This window comes from Haematobia irritans, chromosome 3, assembly GCF_050003625.1.
Source record: "Haematobia irritans isolate KBUSLIRL chromosome 3, ASM5000362v1, whole genome shotgun sequence".
NCBI lineage: Eukaryota > Metazoa > Arthropoda > Insecta > Diptera > Muscidae > Haematobia > Haematobia irritans.
In genome coordinates this window covers 224,598,371-224,620,511 of record NC_134399.1, presented here as the reverse complement: position 1 = coordinate 224,620,511, position 22,141 = coordinate 224,598,371, and the positions used below count along the sequence as shown (strand labels likewise).

The 22,141-nt window shown below is 34.4% G+C and overlaps 1 protein-coding gene across 1 annotated transcript; it reads right to left on the bottom strand.

Annotated features, from left to right (window-relative positions):
- Window positions 1-19,977: 19,977 nt before the first annotated feature.
- On the bottom strand, window positions 19,978-21,871 carry LOC142231464 (uncharacterized). The gene is made up of 2 exons (XM_075302071.1): window positions 21,805-21,871; window positions 19,978-21,743 (listed from the first exon to the last, which is right to left on the bottom strand). The coding sequence occupies exons 1-2, from the start codon at window positions 21,869-21,871 to the stop codon at window positions 20,074-20,076; spliced, it is 1,737 nt and encodes a 578-aa protein (XP_075158186.1). The 3' UTR covers window positions 19,978-20,073.
- Between the last annotated feature and the right edge of the window lie 270 nt (window positions 21,872-22,141).

Here is a 22,141-nt window from a genome sequence, read left to right as displayed (position 1 = left end):
TTTTTGTTCCGCATTTTGATATATTGTATACTTTATTTTTATTTGCAGTTACATGATGTCTGTGTTTGTACATTTGATGGGCACGAAGTAAATATGGAATGATTACTTATTGTTGAAATTGAACCAAAATAGAGTATGTAAAAATATGTCATGTTTGCTTGCACTACATTATAAATACAAATAAACAATGAATTAGTTTATAAATAAATAAAAACAAATAAATAAAGTTAATTTTTTTTTCTTTTCTCAAGTGGCGTCCTTTTTTCGACGACGAAAAAAGTTTTTTTCATAAAGATCAAAACATTTTAGGTTGTGACCATGTTCTTTTAACTGGAAGAAAAACATTTTGACGAATACCATAACATTTTAGATCGTGACCATTATCTTTTTTAATGGAAACAAAATTCTTTTTATCAATATAATAACATTTTAGATGAGGACAATTTTATTTTTCTTAGAACCATGTTCACTGACCCAACGTGGTTACAGGTGAAAATGTTATATGGTCGCCGAAAAAAAAAGCTCCTATCATATTAATTTGCTCTTCGAATATGATTGTGACAATCATGTTTCTTCTCTGCGTGTACCAAGAAATTTTAGTGTAAATATTCACGTAATTTATGACAAAGTCCATAATATTTGCATTTATTTTTGTTCATTCATATTTAATTTTTTTGTGTGTAAACTGTCTCTATGCTCGACTCCGAACGATGCGAATCCATGAGTCCCAGTTTCTTTGGCTCGTAATCTATATAACAATATTAGCGTAAACAATTGTTGGAACGGGTTTGGAAAGGGTTTTTTTCAGTGTATTATATAAATGTTCTATTTTCAAGTTTTTTATAGATATGCCCATAATTTTAATTATTTATTTTTCATTCATAGTAAAATTTTTTGTGTGGACCTTTTCTCTATTGCATCAAATTGCATCAAAATAACAAGAATTTAGATATCTAAGCAATAAAATAAATTTCAAATGTATTTTATTAACACAACAAAGTGCAGTGATGCATATGTATATGTGAATATGTACACCCTCAAAAAAAATCGCTTCTTTAACATATGTTCCAAACATATTTTGCAGGAAGCACATATATTATTGGATACTGCCGAAACATTAATATGTTTGTTTTATGTGAACATATTATATGTTTGGAAGCATTTTGAGCCCAAAAATATCATATGCTTGGAAGAATTTTTCCCAAAGACGATTATGCTCATTGCCTAACATACTCGTAATTTTCACTTCCACGAAATATTTTAGTTCTTGGCACCTTTTTCTGTAATACAAATAATGTTGGAGAAATTATTCACTTTTATAATTTTTTTTAAATTTTACCTTTCGCCTGCACGGAGAATCGAACCGAGGACCATTTTTTATATTTGAAGGTGTCCGTCAACTCCTCGGACTACTTATTAATAAAGAGGAACTAAACTTTGTTTTTATACATTTTACTGTGTAATTTTTCACTATTTCCTCCTTATTTCATTTTACTGTCCCAACTCTAAAAAGAGTATAGTGCCCTTTCGAACCAAGAAAAAAATTGTGCCCATAATGCCAAAATGATAAACAAAACACATGTCCACACATACATAAAATGCTGCTCTCAAGGCGAAAACATATGCTGTTTGTTTTTCAAATGTCTATTCTCTTGGTTCTGAATGTCTATTCTCTTTATTCAAATTAAATAATATTTAGACTTAAGCATATCAAATTTTTGGCCTTATCATAAAACAGTTTTCCGAAACAACATACAAGCGGTTTCACAGAAATTGTTCTCTTTTGATTCTTTCGCTGTGTTATGTTGATATCTTTCGTCAACTCTCCCGGTTTCCATCTCTATTTCTTTCTCTATACTCTCTCTGTCGCTTTGAATAAAATATCACAACATATGTATGTTTAGTTGAAATTTGTAAATATATATAAGTGTGCATTCACACATATGATTTTTATGAAACATTCATGCCCCAAACATAATATAGTCTAACATATTAACATAGATGTCCCAAACATTTAGTGTTACTTTAGGAACATTACATGTTTGCACTTAAATATATTGTGTTTTAAAATTGTGCCCGAAACACATTTTGTTTATATCGGAACATATGAAAAATATATTTTTCTAACAGTGTATATGTAAGTATACACGCAAATATTATTAACCCAGCAAAAACTCTCATTACCCGGTAATCTTGTAGGTAAGCCGTTTTAAAAAATAATAACCACTTATTAATTGGCATCGCTCCGGATTACATTTACATACGCATGTCCTAGGAGGAAAGTACTTCTCCCCAGGCATACTTTCGGCCATGAAATAAGTAGTGCTTTTAAAGCATATAATAACCTAATATGTAATCACTTATTCGTAGATACACCAAAGCTTGGAAAATAGCCACTTATTGTCTCAGGCAACCAAATCTCGAAAATATTGATTTCTATCGCCGATTACAATGGATCAAAATATGGCGAGTAATGCTGTAATAGTAGCACTACACCCAGAAAAAAGTGCCTTCGAAACTAAAGGAAAAAATATTCATCAATTTAGATTAGCCATTTTATTTGCATTAAGTTAAATTACACTAGTTTACACTGAAAATGTACACTTGATGAGAGTCGACTATTCTTATGTATTTTGATCTGCTGAATTCGAAAAAAAATGTTTAAAATTTTTTTTATGGAACAGTTTTTGAGATATCCTGTTATTTTTATTTTTCGCTCTTTTCTCTCTAAACAAATTATATTTCGAGTTGAAAATGTCCGATTATATCGTCGTTGGTACTTAAATGAAAGCTATTAATTAATAACGAATAATCGTGTATAATTGGATCTGTGATAAGTTAAGTGGTTCAAAATTTTCGATGCGAACAGCCAAATTTTCAAAAAGTTTACAAAGGACCTTTTCCGCCAGAAAAGTATAAACCATTGAAAAAACGTCTGTAAGAGAAGTTCATGATCGTATAGATGATACTCTAACGTAAGTAATAAAATCAATTAGAAGAAAAACGACCGAAAAATGTCGTTCCATTAAAAAAAATTTAATTTTTAATTTTTTTCGAATACAGCAGATCAAAATACATAAGAAAAGTTGCCTTTCATTAAGTGTATATGAATTTTTTATTTTTTGTAAACTAGTGTTATTGTGTGAAATAATAAAATTTACTTGCTTCAGTAAAAAAATCCTAAACTGAAAGCAGTTAGGAATAGTTCATTAGCTAGAATAAGGCATGGCATTTTACTAATACTGTTTTCTTCGCGGGGTATACGAATTTACTACTGAACAAGAAAATTTTATTCACTGATAACAAAGCATTCGTAAAAATGAACAAAAACCGAACTAAAACTAAAACCAAATTTAGTACAATTTCATATAAAACAAGTAAGGAAAGTCTAAAGTCGGGCGGGACCGACTATATTATACCCTGCACCACTTTGTAGATCTAAATTTTCGATACCATATCACATCCGTCAAATGTGTTGGGTGCTATATAAAGGTTCGTCCCAAATACATACATTTAACTATCACTCGATCTGGACAGAATTTGATAAACTTCTACAAAATCTATAGACTCAAAATTTAAGTCGGCTAAAGCCCTAAGGTGGAACACAATGTTAGTAAAAAAAATATGGGATAAATTTAAATCTGAAACAATTTTAAGGAAACTTTGCAAAAATTTATTTATGATTTATCGCTCAATATATATGTAATAGAAGTTTAGGAAAATTAAAGTCATTTTAACAGCTTTTCGACTAAGCAGTGGCGATTTTACAAGGGAAATGTTGGTATTTTGACCATTTATGTCGAAATCAGAAAAACATATATATGGGAGCTATATCTAAATCTGAACCGATTTCAACCAAATTTGGCACGCATAGCTACAATGCTAATTCCACTCCCTGTGCAAAATTTCAACTAAATCAGAGCAACAAATTGGCCTCTGTGGTCATATGAGTGTAAATCGGGCGAAAGCTATATATGGGAGCTATATCTAAATCTGAACCGATTTCAACCAAATTTGGCACGCATAGCTACAATGCTAATTCTACTCCCTGCGCAAAATTTCAGCTAAATCGGAGCAAAAAATTGGCCTCTGTGGTCATATGAGTGTAAATCGGGCGAAAGCTATATATGGGAGCTATATCTAAATCTGAACCGATTTCAACCAAATTTGTCACGCATAGCTACAATGCTAATTCTACTCCCTGTGCAAAATTTCAACTAAATCGGAGCGAAAAATTGGCCTCTGTGGTTATATGAGTGTAAATCGGGCGAACGATATATATGGGAGCTATATCTAAATCTGAACCGATTTCAATAAAATTTGGCACACTAGACTACACTACTAACTGAACTCCTAGTGCAAAATTTCACCCAAATTGGGGTAAAACTCTGGCTTCTGGGACCGTATTAGTCCATATCGGGCGAAAGATATATATGGGAGCTATATCTAAATCTGAACTGATTTCTTCCAAAATCAATAGGTATCTATTCTGAGCCAAAACACATACTTGTGCCAAATTTGAAGTCGATTGGACTAAAACTACGACCTAGACTTTGATTACAAAAATGTGTTCACGGACAGACGGACAGACGGACATGGCTATATCGACTCAGGAGTCCACCCTGAGCATTTTTGCCAAAGACACCATGTGTCTATCTCGTCTCCTTCTGGGTGTTGCAAACATATGCACTAACTTATAATACCCTGTTCCACAGTGTGGAGCAGGGTATAATGATAACTCTGACTTCCTTTATTATAGAAAGCTTATCATACATACGAATAACACTTAGCATAGAAAAATATTTCAGTTCATACGTACTAAGAAGTATTCAATCCTTTCAATTCTATTTTATTAAGCCAACTGCCTAAAAATTTGAGAATAACAATTCGAAAATTATTAGGCATTATATTTATTTTTGTCATTACAAGTAAGTCATTATAACACACCGCAATGTAATGCAACGTGTAATGACAGCTTTACTCCTGGTAATGCCAATTGTAATGACATGTGGTTACCTAGTTTTTGCTGGGAAATTATTAATTTCTGATAAGCATTTAGCCCCAAGTTGGCAAATATACTGTAACACGTCCATATGCAATCCTTGAAGTGGAGTACCGAATACAGGGTGGTGGACCAAAAAATCCAAAAGTTCTGCAGTTTATACAGCATTGCACTAAAGGATAATTTGGTGTTGGTGCTGGGGCGACAACGAAAGGTGGTCTTGGTGGTAGCGGTTGAGGGGTCCTTATTGTTGGTTGCGGCACAGGTGGCGGTGGTGGTGGGGGTGCTGGCGGAGGAGGAGGGGGAGGCGGTGGAGGTAATCGAGTTGGAATAGGTTGCTGTGGTATCGGTGGGCGATACGGAGGAAACGGCTGTGGCAGGGGTTGCGGACGATATGGCGGTCTATATGGTGGTATTGGCATATATTGTGGACGATATGGTGTTTGTTGAGGTGGACAACAATAAGGCTGGATCGGTGGTTGTGCCGGGGGTAGAGGAGGAGGTGGCGGTGGCGGAGGCGGTGGTGGAGGTGGTGGTGGATGTGGCGGAGGCACCGGAGGTGGGAAATGGGGCGGCTGAGGCCTAATCGGAGGTTTACCATGCCCACAACACACATTCGGTGGAGGCGGCAAAACTACAGTCTCACAACATCGATCCCGATAATAAGCATCCCTAGTACAAGGATATACACAGCGTGGCGTTAATGTATCCATTATATCATTGATGAAACTAAATGTGCGCCCATGTCGCTCATTACTGTCAAATTCATCGAAGAGTTCTACAGTAGAATTTTCACCATTTTGTTGAGGTTTTCCATTTGTTCCACTACTATTTAGAGTTTCGGCAAATTCCATCATTGCCATGGACTTTAGTTCCAAATGCGAATCATAAGAAATATTTTTCTCAACTGATTCAACGAACTCGCTTCTCATATGAGAGGATCTGAACGCTGAAAAAGGAAGCAAATAGAAGAGTGTAAAATTTTATTTGTATTGAAATAAACGCCAAATACAATGAAAAAAAAACATTATACATTGTTAAAAATATTTTTGTAATATTAATGAAATTTGTAGTTAAAATTGAGCTAACGAGACTATTTCGTACATACAATGAAACTACACCCAGAGAAGGAATATGATCACCTCAAACATGTTTTTAGAGCAAAATGTTATTTTTGGGTGGTGACCATGTAGAATGGTTTTCGCAACCATGTTATTTTCTCGGAAATCATGTATCTGATTTCGGCAAGCAGGTTATATTTGACGAGAAAATAACATTTTTGTGACAAACTTGGTACATGATCACCATACAAAAATAATATTTTGCTCTTGAATCATGTTTAAGGTGATCATATTCCTTCTCTGCGTGTATTCTTTATTGTAATGAGTTATCTGTTGTATAACGAAATATTTATACAATGTATGCAAAATTTTCATTATCGCGTTGAAAATATTTCTTTATATTTATGAAAAGGTCTCATTGGCTAAATTTTAATTATGTTGTATGGTGCGTGAAGGTATTCACGAAGTGTTCTGTTTAATAGTGACGTGGGTGGCCAGTATAGGATATAAATACTACACCCTCACTTACGTAACATATACCCCAGGATATATATTTTCAGGATTGGTCCAAACAAAATATTATTTGTATTGTTCAAATATAGTATGTTTCACCTTAGACATACACTGGTGGAAACAAATTTTAATCAATTTTTCTTTGTGTATGCATATATATTTTTAAGGCGCCAATTAAATTAAAATTAATCTTAAATTTTTGGTCTAAGCGTTTAAGAAAATTGAAAATATCGCATTCGCGATCTTAATTCTATTTATTTATTCATACGGCTTTACACTCAAGAAGTTAAATCGACAGGTCAGTCCCTGTGGGGGCTACACCAAAACAAGGACTCCAATTTTAAGGATTCCAAATTTCAACAAATAAGGAGGAAAATTGCGACCATACCCTCAAGTTTTCCAATTTTAAGGAAAATTGAATTAAAATAACGGCAAGTTTGAGAATTTGGAATCTGGAGTCGGTTTATATGTGGGGACTCAGGTGGATAACCTATGTTGTTAGCACCTATATTTCCTGTTTATTTTCCTAATTCATTACGATTGTAAATATATAAAAAAAATATGGTTCAATTTCCTGCAACAAACATTTTAAACCAAATTTCTAAAATTTCGTTTTCTAGACAGGAATTTATTTTTTTGCGTATATGGAGTTAAAATACATCCACATGTTCAATCTCAAGCGAATCGGATAAAAATTGCGGCTACCATGCCCTTACGAAGTAAAATCGGGCAATCGGTACACTGAAAACAATATTGTCGTGAGGTCAACGATTTCATGTCTTTAAAATACGAATGCCCAGTTTGCTTAGCATAGAAGACGTATTTCTTTAATATAAAGTTTTTTTTTCCTTGTCCAAAAGTCGATAATCTTTTCAATGAAATCGTTTTGTCCTTGTAATTAAGTGATTTGACTTAAAAATGGGTATCATAATATGAAAAAAAATGTTTGGGCTAAGGTAAACTTGACATTAATTATTCAGAAAAATTCCTTAAATTTAATGGAATTGTCTTTAAATTTGTTGTCTTTTTGCATCTTGATTACAAAGCAAAAAATCTTGCAAAAATAGGACGTTTCTTACTTGAAACATAGCATAATTTCTACTGGAAGTCGAGTCTTAATTGGGGAAATAAAGTTGTCGTTAACTCGGTTTTAAAGGACTTCGATGGCATAAGAAGAAAAAAAGCTGACAAAATGAAAAATTAAAATTTGCTTCCTAGAAGAAAGTACACAAAACCCAAAGAGAATTGTGTCTTAAAAGTATCCTTACTTGTATTCTCCGCTTCTTTGGCTCGGAATCAATACCAAAATTTTTAAAGTAAAGACAAAATCTTTGGAACCGGGCATGTCTTTTTTCAGTGTATATGGTGAGGTATATATATATAGACATGGACCGGAGGACCATTAAATATCTCTAGATCTCTAATTTCATACAAATTACATGAAAATTTTTACACAAGTAGGAGACCTAACATTCTAGGTACGGCTACCGAATTTGGTTGAAATCGGTTTAGATGTATTTCCCATATATAACTTACGCCCCAGAAGCCACTCTCAAACAGTGTTTACTTGAACCAAAGATTTTGATTTTCCTTTAAGGGGTTTGTTATTGATTCTAGGACTAATAAAATTAAAATTAGGATCTCATTTATTGAATTTTTTTTTGTGATATATGAATAAAGCCATTCACGTACAAAGAAATACCACTTTAACATGTCAAATTATATCACAGATACTTAAAATTAAACTGTGTTCTTAATTCTAAAAAAAAAATCTTTATACCAAATATTCAAAAACCTCAAAATAAGTCCTAGCCCATATGTGAAGCATTTTTATTTTAATTCTAAAGATTCAATATATTAGAAAAGTTAAAAATATGTTTCTTTACTCTAAGGAAAATGTTTCTTAGTTTAAAACATTAACTAGGAAAATTTCAAAGATTCTTGTCCTAAATATAATGAAAAAAGTTTTTAAAGCAAATATTATAAATTTTTTTTTACCCTGTGGAACAGGGTATTATAAGTTAGTGCATATGTTTGTAACACCCAGAAGGAGACGAGATAGACACATGGTGTCATTGGCAATAATGCTCAGGGTGGGTCCCTGAGTCGATATAACCATGTCCGTCTGTCCGTCCGTCTGTCTGTGAACACATTTTTGTGATCAAAGTCTAGGTCGCAATTTAAGTCCAATCGCCTTCAAATTTGGCACATGTTCCTAATTTGGGTCAGAATAGAACCCTATTGATTTTGGAAGAAATCGTTTCAGATTTAGATATAGCTCCCATATATATCTTTCGCCCGATATGCACTAATATGGACCCAGCAGCACGAGTTTTATACCGATTTGTACAAACATAAGACTTAGTCGTATATTCAAGTGTGCAAAATTTTATTGAAATCGGTTCAGATTTAGATATAGCTCCCATATATATCTTTCGCCCGATATGGACTAATATGGTCCTAAAAGCCAGAGTTTTGGCCCAATTTGGTTGAAATTTTGCACAGGGAGTAGATTTAGCATTGTAGCGATGCGTGCCAAATTTGGTTGAAATCGATTCAGATTTCGATATAGCTCCCATATATATCTTTCGCCCGATATGCACTTATATGGACCCAGATGCCACCGAAATTTTGCACAAGGAGTACAATTGGTAGTATAGTCATGTGTGCCAAATTTGATTGAAATCGGTTCAGATTTAGATATAGCTTCCATATAAAGGGTGATTCTTATGAGGTTAGGATTTTCATGCATTAGTATTTGACAGATCACGTGGGATTTCAGACATGGTGTCAAAGAGAAAGATGCTCAGTATGCTTTGACATTTCATCATGAATAGCCGAACGATCTGCCACAACGTCGAATTTTCAGTGAATGGGCCCTAGAAAAGTTGGCAGAAAATCCGCTTTTTTATCGACAAATTTTGTTCAGCGATGAGGCTCATTTCTGGTTGAATGGCTACGTAAATAAGCAAAATTGCCGCATTTGGAGTGAAGAGCAACCAGAAGCCGTTCGAGAACTGCCCATGCATCCCGAAAAATGCACTGTTTGGTGTGGTTTGTACGCTGGTGGAATCATTGGACCGTATTTTTTCAAAGATGCTGTTGGACGCAACGTTACGGTGAATGGCGATCGCTATCGTTCGATGCTAACAAACTTTTTGTTGCCAAAAATGGAAGAACTGAACTTGGTTGACATGTGGTTTCAACAAGATGGCGCTACATGCCACACAGCTCGCGATTCTATGGCCATTTTGAGGGAAAACTTCGGAGAACAATTCATCTCAAGAAATGGACCGGTAAGTTGGCCACCAAGATCATGCGATTTGACGCCTTTAGACTATTTTTTGTGGGGCTACGTCAAGTCTAAAGTCTACAGAAATAAGCCAGCAACTATTCCAGCTTTGGAAGACAACATTTCCGAAGAAATTCGGGCTATTCCGGCCGAAATGCTCGAAAAAGTTGCCCAAAATTGGACTTTCCGAATGGACCACGTAAGACGCAGCCGCGGTCAACATTTAAATGAAATTATCTTCAAAAAGTAAATGTCATGGACCAATCTAACGTTTCAAATAAAGAACCGATGAGATTTTGCAAATTTTATGCGTTTTTTTTTTTTTAAAAAAGTTATCAAGCTCTTAACAAATCACCCTTTATATGTTTTTCTGATTTCCACAAAAATGGTCAAAATACCAACATTTTCCTTGTTAAATCGCCACTGCTTAGTCAAAAAGTTGTAAAAATGACTCTAATTTTCCTAAACTTCTAATACAGCGATAAATCATAAATAAACATTTGCGAAGTTTCCTTAAAATTGCTTCAGATTTAAATGTTTCCCATATTTTTTACTAATATTGTGTTCCACCCTAGTGCATTAGACGATTTAAATTTTGAGTCTATAGATTTTGTAAAAGTCTATCAAATTCTGTCCAAATCGAGTGATATTTAAATATATGTATTTGGAACAAACCTTTATATATAGGTTTGTTCCAAATGTGATATGGTATCGAAAATTTAGATCTACAAAGTGGTGCAGGGTATAATATAGTCGGCCCCGCCCGACTTTAGACTTTCCTTACTTGTTTATTATTATTTAATGAAATTTGCGTTGCGTAACCTAAATTTTGTATAAAGAGTACAATTGATAGTATCGTCAAGCGCAAAAAAAAAATCATCGAAATCGGTTCGTAATTGTGGATTGGACAGCTAAAACAAAATTTCATAGAGCCGAGGTGATCAACTTTCAACATCCTCAAGTTACAAGGGACCCACAATCTTAGAACAACTTCAGCATTCACACAGAGATTATGTCGATATTAGGTCCGTTCGAGAACCCGATAATTTTTGATAATTATCAAAAATTTTTACTGGGAGTAATTCGTTTACCCCAAAAAGCCAGCAAAAGAGAGCCGGAGAGAGACTACAGTTGACAGTTATGAGATAGAGAAATTGCAAGTTTTTGCTAGAGATTTTTTCCCCAGTAAAATCTTGCAAACCATAGCATACGCTGCCAGCTGGTTGTTGATAACAAACCATAGACCAAGAAAATATAGAGACATACTTTGATAATTCACCATGGTTCTGTTTATTTGCAGTGCGCAGTCATTTCACTCAATTGTGCGGACAAGTGACTCAATTTCTTTTTGGAAAACGAGAATTACCGTACAAATCAGTCAATTTGTATTACAAAAAAGGTGTGCATTTATAGCATTTTATATGCTTTTACCATATTTGGTGTTTCAAAAAAAAAATCACTCAATTGCAGACGAAAAAGAGCCATCTACGGTGTGCACACAAACTACAGCGCGTGAATTCACTTAAGATGTCTATGCCTTCCTTGGTCTATGAATCAAACAAAGCACCAGTACAAGGTCCATGTTCCGCAACTGCAATTGGAAATTTAAAAAACAGGACTCGTTTTCTGTTTTTATTGTTTTACGGCCAATTTCATGTAGCTCCGTTAGGCTTTAACTCGCAGTTAACAGAAAGTAAATTGCAAATATCTTCTCTCCGGTTAACTTTAACTGAAAATTTTTCGGCATATGGAATATATAGGCAAGAAGACAGCTACGTCTATAAAAGTTCGTTAGTTAACGGAGCACTAACGGAGCCTCACGAAAATGTGGGTTAGAATCATAAATTTTGAATATGCAAATAGTTACTGAATGCCGTACTTTCACCAATTTTAAGCAAAAGAGAGTAAAATACACTCTTACTCTCTTGGTAGTTTTTACTGGATATTTTTTTACTGGAAAAGTACGCGAACAAACCTATTATTTCCAAAAAAAAAAAAAAAAAAAAAAACGGTTTAGAACCACTGTGATAGTGAATATAGGTAAGAGTATAAAAATGAAATTATATGAGATTTATATTTTGGTTTTGAACACAAAATATTTCCATAAAAGTACAATTTGAATCCACGTCATATTTTTAGGCATACCAACTTTTATTGTATCCATCCACGGTACAAAAATTCTTTATGAAGTACAAAAATTAATTAAAAAAAAAATAATAATAATATCAAGATATACATTAGACTAAATTAACCTAAGTTCATTGCCTTCTCAGCCCATGGGCGGAGAATACATTAATGGTCCAGTTCTTCCGACATTATAGGGTCCACAGGGTGCTGGTCCATAATATCCCTGGTTGCTACAGGTGGGGCAGCATTGTGTATGTAGTAAAGGATATTGATTATACAAAGGTTGACCAACGACCATAACGGCCCGTGTCGGAGAGGGGAGAATGACAAGAGGGCGCTCAGTTGTTGGTGGCGGTATTGCAGTTCCTTGTGCAAATGGCTGCTGCGGATAGTAGGGAATATAGCCAGGATTTGGTTGAGGACCACAACAGAGACTGGGTGGCGGTGGCGTAATTGGCTGTTGGCAACACACATTGGGTTGAGGAGGTGGGATTAACACAACTGTCTCGCAACAGATATTTCTTACATAAGCCTCTACGGTACATGGTCTGACACATCGTGGTGTAATACTATCGATAAAATCGCCAATTATTGAGAACGTACGTCCCTTTGTTTCATTTTCATCGATCACATCGAACACTTCAACGGTTGAGTTATCACGGCGTATGGGATATGGTGAGTCAGTTTGATATAAGGTACTGTGATTTTTTGATGAAATGTTTACTGGGTCTGTTAACACTATGGGTGACAAAATTGATGTTTCACTTGTCTCGTTTCTTCTGCTTTGTTGTCTTTTGAATTTGGTTTTCGAAAGTCTAGATTTTATTGCTGCAAATGAAAGCGTACAAATGGGGGATTTTAATTTCACAGCCTAAAAGTATGCTTTGTCATATAAAAATGTTGTTTCACACACACACACACACACCCACACATATATCCCAGAAAACATTTGCAAGGGAAGAACGACGTATAGAAGCACTCCACACATATTTCAAGAGCAAAATGTTGTTTTTTACGGTGTTTTCAACACTGCCAAAAATATAACAATATGCTTTTGAAACATGTTTGGGGTAATCATATTCCTTCTCTGCGTGTAGTTGAGAAGAATTAACACTAATGGAAGACCAAATACGGAACACTTTGTTTTTTGTAATTTATTTTTTATAATTGTTTTTCCAGAAAATGTATTCTTGAACAATTTTTGATATCAGACAATCTGAAATGGGCATCTTTACGTAAAACCGATTTTTAATGCACCGTTGACATCTTTTTCTGAATAAATCCGAACTAAATCTTGAATAGTATAGATTACTTCATTCAATTTTATTGTTTTTATTAAAATTAATCTTAAGGCTAAAAAAACATTAAAATCCCCATTTAAGCCCAGTAAAAAAAGGCGTCGCAAAAAAAATAGTGAAAATGTTCTTTTTGGTGCAAAATTGGCGCAGAAGCGATGAATTTAAAATGAATTTAAGGGCTTGTCGTAGGCCGTTGCACTGAATATGCATCACTTCTAAAGGCGCGATCCGAATACGGTATTTTGGAAGTGAATTAAAAAATTTTGTGATATCTTGATAAATAAATAGTTTTAGTTTTTTTATGGTTTTTAATGCTTTCTAACGCTTATCTGAAACGCTTGACCTCAAATATTTTCTACAATTCGCAAATTTTCCAGAATGGATTTAGCATTTTTTTTTAATTAAAAAAAATTGTACACTGAAAAAACAGTGAACCCACCAGGAAGAAAACTTTCGGTTAAATTTTAGCAATTTTGAACATTTTTAGAAAATTTTAGCTGAACAGTATTACAAACGCTGGCATCACGCCGATGTCATTAAAATAAGTAACATAAATATTTTACGACAAATTCAAGAACATTGTGAAATTTTTTCACTTGTTAAAGAAAAAAATTGTAGTTTCAAGGACAAAACTGGAGTTCAAAATTGCAAGAATGTCTTTAGTGACATGCGAAGTTCATGATGGGCGCATTATTGGTGAAATTTACAAGTTTTAAGAAATTCTGAACTATTTTGTCAGAAGTACGAATTTAGTAAATCTTTGTACTTTATTTGTGTATATTTTACCCCCGTTTTTTGTTCATTTAACTAACGTACGCAAAAAATTATTAGAGTAAAGGAAACTTTCTTCAAACATAATAATTCCATGAACTAAAATAAGGTTAAATTGGCTTTAGTGAAATAGAGAGTTCACTTTTTTGAGTGTACCATTTTATTAATTCTTACTCTTTTTTAACCTATTTGAAACAAAAAACAAGTAAGTAAAGTCTAAGGTCGGGCGGGGCCGACTATATTATACCCTTCACCACTTTGTAGACTGAAATTTGTGTTACCAATGTGGTATCACAATGGACTGAATAGTCTAAGTGAGCCTGATACATCGGGCTGCCACCTAACCTAACCTAACCTACCATCTCAACTCCTTCATGAAGGTTTACATTCCCATATACAAATATTTATATCTTAACCGATTTGGAGACAATTTTTTGTATTTCTACAAAATCTCTAGAACTAAAATTTAAGTCAGGACATCAGCCGGTTTAAGAAAATACGTTGATAAATACGTCAATTATGACCAGAGAAATATATATATATATATATGGCAGCTATATCTAAATCTGAACCGTTTTTTTTTTCAAAATCAATAGCGATTGTCTTTTAGCCAAAGTAAAACTCTGTGCCAAATTTGAGGATGACCGGACATAAACTGCGAGCTGTACTTTGCCCACAAAATTACATATACAGACAGACGGACATCGCTTTTCCTTCTTGGCGTTACATAGAAATGCACAGCTTATTATACTCTGTACCACAGTGTGGTGATAAACATTGAAACGGATCTCAAATGCCACAAACATGTCCTATTATTTAAACGATGTAGTGTGAGACCAGTACATTGTCGGGAGAATCATGTACCTGAACTGAAAAAATATTTACGTTATATTAAGGATTGTGCACCCTAAATTTGAGGATGCACAATTTACAAAACATTAAGGACAAATTTCTTTAAAATAATAAAAATTTAATTAAAATAAATTTTATAATCTTAGCTTCAAAAATTTTTTCGTTAAATTTAGGACACAAAAGTTTGAATAATTTGCGCCCCTCCGTTAAAGTCCCATGACGTTGAACTAAGGCAAATTTTCCGTAAAAAACACATTTTTGATTTAAAAAAATCGTAACTGAAATATTGAATCTTTAGGTTTAAGATAAATACGTTTCAAATATAGGCTAAGACTTATTTTGAGGATTTAGCATATTTGATTATTTTTTTTTTTTTGTGAATTTCGGAAACATTTGTTACTTTGAAGTATCCGTCATAATTTGGATTTGTAATATGGCATTTGTTTGTATGTGAATCGCTTTATTAATATACGGCGAAAAGATAATTAAAAATTTTTTTTTAAATGAGGTCTGTATCATAATTTTAAATATGCCTTTATTTTAAAGATGCCGCATCTTTGGCTCGGAATCAAAACCAAAATCCTTAAGGGAAAATCAAAATCTTTGGATCCAAGTAAACTTTGTTTTGAGTGTGTTTTCTTGACCATTCATTTTTTTTTTACTTTTCTATCGGTTACGTATAAATATGTCTAGTACCATTACAAGGTCATAAAGACCATGTACTTTTTTTCGCGACCATGTAATTTTTCCAGTTTTTGTGGCGAAAAGAATTTTATAAAAACTTCGAGTATAGAATATTGCTAATTGATAACTGGAATCTGAGAAAGACGACGCTGTAGCTCTGCATATTGACAATCAATTTGAATTCTGGGTCTAATAAAAGAATTCCATGGTTGATGCTACGCGCTATTTCATTTATTAAAATTCACTACAAAAGTGTTAAAAAAAAACTAATCAATCGAAAAACCATCTTGACTGATGATGGCCATTGCCCCCCAATCATCACCAAGCGAAATTGTCACATTTGGAGTTTGGAAAATCCATGAGAATTCGATGCGGTGTATGGTCTGGCCTTTATGTAGGAGATAGGAAAGCCACTTTTGTTTTATGGCTAGGGGAAAAAAAAGAGTGCTGCAAACGTGGCCGTTATTTTGCTCGTATGATTTTCCATTATCATACGGTATATCTTCTTGTTATACCCTACACCATAGAATGGGCGGTACCCTTACGTTGTCGTACCGTTTGTAACACATCGAGATAGTGGTCTCAGGCCCCATAAATTATATATTCGTGGTGAAATTCTGAGTCGATCTAGCTTTGTCCGTCCTTTCGTCCGGCTGTCCGTCCGTCTTTTGAAATCACGCAAACTTCCGAACGAAACAAGCTATCGACTTCTAATTTGATATAATTATGGTAGTTGTTGTTGATGTGGGATGGCATGTAGAACACCATCGGGTATTTCGGACCATTTTGGGTATAGTCCTCATATCCAGAAAAAATATTGTTTTTCTTCAATCACGAAATTAGTTCTTAATCTAATTAATATTATACTGAAATGTTTTCAATCATACACATTATTCAAATCAAACAATTAAATAATAAAATTAATTTCAGTAATAGATTTTTTTTTCAACTAAAAGAATTGTGGAATCAATAAAATTTTTATTGAATATTTTTTTAAAATCCAATTAAAATTTTAGAAAATCATAAAAATGTTTCCATAATTGTCTATAGACCCAATATAAAACTTTCCCTAGGTTTTAACGCTTGAGCCTCCTGAAAAAACAAATTTCATACGATTCGATTGAAATTTGGTACGTAATGTCTGTGTATGCCTTCTAATAATCATGCAACAATTGGTACATATCGGTTCATAACTATATATATAGCCCCATGTAAACCGACCCCCAACATTTGAATTATTTGTATGAAAATCTAAATTTAGGGAACTAAATTAGTGATTTCGGTAAAATAAAATTTTATAACTAAATTAAGTAAACATTTTTGTAAAATAAAGAATTGGAGGAAAGTCCGTAATTTTCGTTTAAAAAACATTTTTTTAATGCAATTAAGGATATCCAGTTTTGAAAATTATATCCGTGTATCTTTGAATCAAGACAAATTTTCTTTGTATAAGAAGATCGTATTTGATTTGGAGGCATAATTGTAATAATAAAATAATAATTAAATAATTGAGATATTGAATCTTTTGACTAAATATAAAAAGGTCAAGACTTATTGTGAAGACGTTACGTTAGGCTTGATTTTAAAATCTTTGTAAACATTTATATGTAGCTCATCCGATTTTAACGAATATAACAGCTCTCATTCAAGTTAATATTTTATGCTATATCGTGGATGTGATATCATCTATTTAAGTAAATCATGGTACATGGTCTTACTAATGCTGTAGGGTTAGTTTAGGGAAAGAATACAAAGTGTAATGCTTAGCTTTTTATACCCTCCACAATACACTGAAAAAAAAGCATGCCCGATTCCAATGATTTTGTCTTTACTTTAAAAATTTTGGTATTAATTCGGAGCCAAAGAAGCGGAGAATACAAATAAGGATACTTTTAAGACACAATTCTCTTTTAAATTTGGGTTTTGTGTACATTCTTCTAGGAAGAAAATTTTAATTTTTCGCTTTTTCAGCTTTTTTTCTTCATATGCTATCAAAGTCCTCTAAAAACGAGTTAACGACAACTTTATTTTCTAAATTAAAACTCGACTTCCAGCAGAATTTATGCTATGTTTTAAATAAAAAACGTCTTTAAAATAAAGTGTTGAAAGGCATTTCCTATATTTGAACGATTTTTTGCTTTGTAGTCAAGATCCAACAAATTTAAAGAAAATTTCATTAAATTTAAAGATTTTTTCTGAATTATTAAAGTCAAGTTGATCTTAGCCCAAACATTGTTTCTTTCATGTTACGATACCCATTTTTAAGTGAAATCACTTAATTATAAGGACAATATGACTTCATTGAAAAGTTTATCGACTTTTGGACAAGGAAAAAAAAACTTTATATTAGAGAAATACGTCTTCTATTCTAAGCAAAATTTGCATTCGTCTTTTAAAGACATTAAATCTTTGACCTCGAGACAATTTTTTTTTCAGTGTAGGATGGTGGTATATTAACTTCATTCCGTTTGTAACAAATCGAAATGTTGCTCTAAGACCCCATAAAGTATATATATTCTGAGTCGTGGTGAAATTCTGAGTCGATCTAAGCATGTCCGTACGTCCGTCCGTCCGTTGAAATTACGCTAACTTCCGAACGAAACAAGCTATCGACTTGAAACTTGGCACAAGTAGTTGTTATTAATGTAGGTCGGATGGTATTGCAAATGGGCCATATCGGACCACTTTTACGCTCAGATTTGGCTTGCAGATTTGGAGCCTCTTGGAGTAGCAAAACTCATCCGATCTGGTTGAAATATGGTGCATGGTGTTAGTATATGGTCTCTCATAATCATGTTAAAATTGGTCCATATCGGTCCATAATTATATATAGACCACATATAAACCGATCCCCAGAATTGGCTTGCGGAGCCTCTAAGAGAAGCAAATTTCCCCCGATCCGGCTGAAATTGTGTACATGGTATTAGTATATGGTATTTAATAAACATGCAATAATTCGTCCACATCGGTCCATAATTATATATAGCCTCCATATAAACCGATCCCCAGATTTGGCTTGCGGAGCCTCAAAGAGAAGCAAATTTCATTCAATCCGGCTGAAATTTGGTACATGGTGTTAGTATATGGTATCTAACAACCATGCAAAAATTGGTCCATACCGGTCTTAATTATATATAACCATCATTTAAACCGATCCTCAGATTTGACCACCGGAACTATGGGAGGAGCAAAATTCATCCCGACTGAAATTTGGTACATTGCGCTAGTATATGGCCGCTGACAACTATGCCAAAATTGCTTCATATCGGTCTATAGTTATATATAGCCGATCCCCAAAAATAGTCTACCAAAATTTTATTTCTATAGAAAATTTTGTCAAAATTTTTTTACTATAAAAATTTTTGTCAAAATTGTATTGCTATAGAAAATTTTGTCAAAAATTTATTTCTATAGAAAATTTTGTCAAAATTTTATTTCCATAGAAGATTTTGTCAAAATTTTTTTACTATAGAAAATTTTGTCAAAATTGTATTGCTATAGAAAATTTTGTCAAAAATTTATTTCTATAGAAAATTTTGTCAAAATTTTATTTCCATAGAAAATTTTGTCAAGGTTTTATTTCCATAGAAAATTTTGTCAAAATTTTATTTCTATAGAAAATTTTGTCAAAATTTTACTGCTATAGAAAATTTTGTCAAAATTTTACTGCTATAGAAAATTTTGTCAAAAATTTATTTCTATAGAAAATTTTGTCAAAATTTTACTGCTATAGAAAATTTTGTCAAAAATTTATTTCTATAGAAAATTTTGTCAAAATTTTATTTCTATAGACAATTTTGTCAAGATTTTATTTCCATAGAAAATTTTGTCAACATTTTATTTCTATAGAAAATATTTACGTATTTAATAGGTCGTTTTTGTTTAATATATAGCCCGTATGGACTAACTTACAATTGAAAAGACGGTGTTAAGAAGTTTTAAGATACCTTGCCATCGGCAAGTGTTACCGCAACCCAAGTAATTCGATTGTGGATGACAGTCTTTAGTACAAGTTTCTATGCAACTCATGGTGGAGGGTACGTAAGATTCGGCCTGACCGAACATACGGCCGTATATACTTGTTCTGACTTATTTTTACTTATAATTTAATTTAGTTATGAACAGAACTGTATGGTCACACTGGGCAAATATTTGACAGAAATCAAAATAGAATTCCACCAAATATTTTTAGGTCATATTGGATAAGTAACATCATGGTAGAATTATTTTCCAAAACCGGTATCCAGATAATTTGAAAATGGTTTTGGAAAAATGTTTGACACCCATATTGGTGACATATTTGCCTAGTGTGACCATAGCCAAACTAACATAAACCTTAATATCAAAGTGTATTACAACGACAAAACAGAAAACACATCACAACATTTACGATAATTTATTGTGCAAAAACTTCAACATAAATAAAAGTGGACTGTGCAAAATTAGCCATGAAATCAAAAACAATTAATTTTTCTAACCTCTACGATTTCCAGTTTTGCTATTGGCAAAACCTTGAGCTGCTTGATTATTGGCAGAAGCTCCAGTATTAGAGAAAGCTCCTCCGCCGCCAGCACCGCCTTGGGCATTTGCAAAGGAGTTACCACCACCAACGCCCGAACTAGAGCTTGCTGAAGCCGATGCCACAGCATTGGCACTTGCACCTTTGCCGCCCTGACTCACCACAGAAGCATTGCTAGTGGCGGAATTGCTTACAGAACCATCGGCTCCTCGGGTGGAGGTCACACCAGATTGAGTGTTTGCTGCAGAATTTTGACCATTATTGCCCTGGAAGATGGATTGACTGCTAGAATCAGCCTGTGAGCCACTTGTATTGCCTTCGCGGAATACGGCAGAGTTGGTATTGGCAATATTACTGGAGGTACCAAATTCATTGTTATTGGTTGACTGGGAACCACTGTTGGCCTCTGAACGTTCCCCGGTGGCTGTTATTACTTGATTGGTGCCGGCATTCGATGTGGCGGCCTGTTGTTGTTTCGCATCAAAATTTAGAGCTTGACTTTGAGCACTATTCGAACTCTGGGAACCATCTGCGGTTACCGCATTCATTTGAGCCACATTGGCAGAACTTACTTGGCCGCTGGTACCATCGGTGGCAAGATTGGATCCAATACTAGATGCTCCATTGTTCTGGGTGATTCCACTCTCATTCACTTCCTGATTGGTTTGAGTATTGGCACCTGCCTGTTGTTCGAATAAATCACCCTTGTTGTTGGCCAAACCTTGAGCGTTGGCATTTTGAGACTGAGGCTGATTACCAAATCCAGGCCTCTTGTTAGCTCCAAATCTACGATCATAGTCATTACCGGGATATACGAAGGGAATATATTGGGCTCTACGTTTAGGCCTAACATAATTTACTTGAGGATATGGGGATCTGGGTGCCACTTGACGCACAGGGGCAGCGTAAACAGGTGCTGGAGGTGCAGAAGGAGTTCGGCGTGTTCTAAATCCTTGGCCATAAGTAAGACCATTGGTTGCAGCTCCTCCTGTAAAGCCCCCAGTGCTGGCTGAAGTCTGGCCCTGTTTTGTACGGCTGACGGCATTCGACTTGGAAAATGTATTGGTCACACCTACGTTTCCATATTGTTGGGTATTTGTTCGCGAATTGCTATTGGCTCTAGCCTTAGCGTTAAGACCTTGAGCTTGGGCTTGCGCCTGAGTATAAGCTCCAGCATCGGGTTGGTTATTGCGTGATAGGTCGAAACTTAGAGCTCCCAAACCGAATTGCACACCGCCATCGGCTGCACGTTGTAATCCAAAGGAACTCTGACCCCGATTTAAGGTCGTGCCCAGACTATATTGGCCAACATTCAAGTCGTGCGACACGGCCTTGGAAACGGCACCATTGGTCCGAGTTTGAGAACGGGTTAGGGTACTGCCAATTGGTAGACCACCCAATTCGATTTCTCGAGAAACTGCATTGCTTTTAGAAACGGTTGTCACGCCTCCATTACGGGCTCCTCCATTTGATTTCGTTATAGTTCTGGAATTGGCAACACCTTTGCTATACTCAACATTACCATAATCCACTTCACGTTCAAAAGCTGTACTGGTAGCCTTAGAAACGGATCCTGTTCTGGGTACATTTCTATACTGCTGTTGGGCATATTGGGCAGGACACACTGAAAGAGAACAATCTCATATTATCCCAAATTAATTTGCTCCATGCTTATATAAGTTTACCTTGGATTTGTAAGATGGCTAGAAAAGTCACCAAGAGAAAGCCACATTTGAGGTTTTTGGCTAACATCGTTGATTTGATTGTGCGCAGATACGAAATATCCGTCTGTCTTAATGCTCGTGTTTAGTCTGTCTGAATCGCTTGTGAAACTAGAAAAGATGTTAAATTGTTTATTAATATCTCCCGTCTACTTCCTCGCCCGCTTTGGGTTTTTTTTATGAGTTGTGTGGTTGTTGTGTAGCGACGTGAATAAACTCTCTGACTTCGATTTGGGTTCTTGTCAAACTTGTTGGGTTTCACTGACTTCACCAGAACCCCCGAAACCAAAAAAAAAAAAAA

Bases quoted from the DNA above. Each gene is read 5' to 3' on its own strand.
- LOC142231464 (XM_075302071.1), bottom strand. From the start codon at position 21,871: ATGTTAGCCAAAAACCTCAAATGTGGCTTTCTCTTGGTGACTTTTCTA. The intron at 21,744-21,804 runs GTAAACTTATAT...GTTCTCTTTCAG, and splicing joins AGCCATCTTACAAATCCAAG to TGTGTCCTGCCCAATATGCC.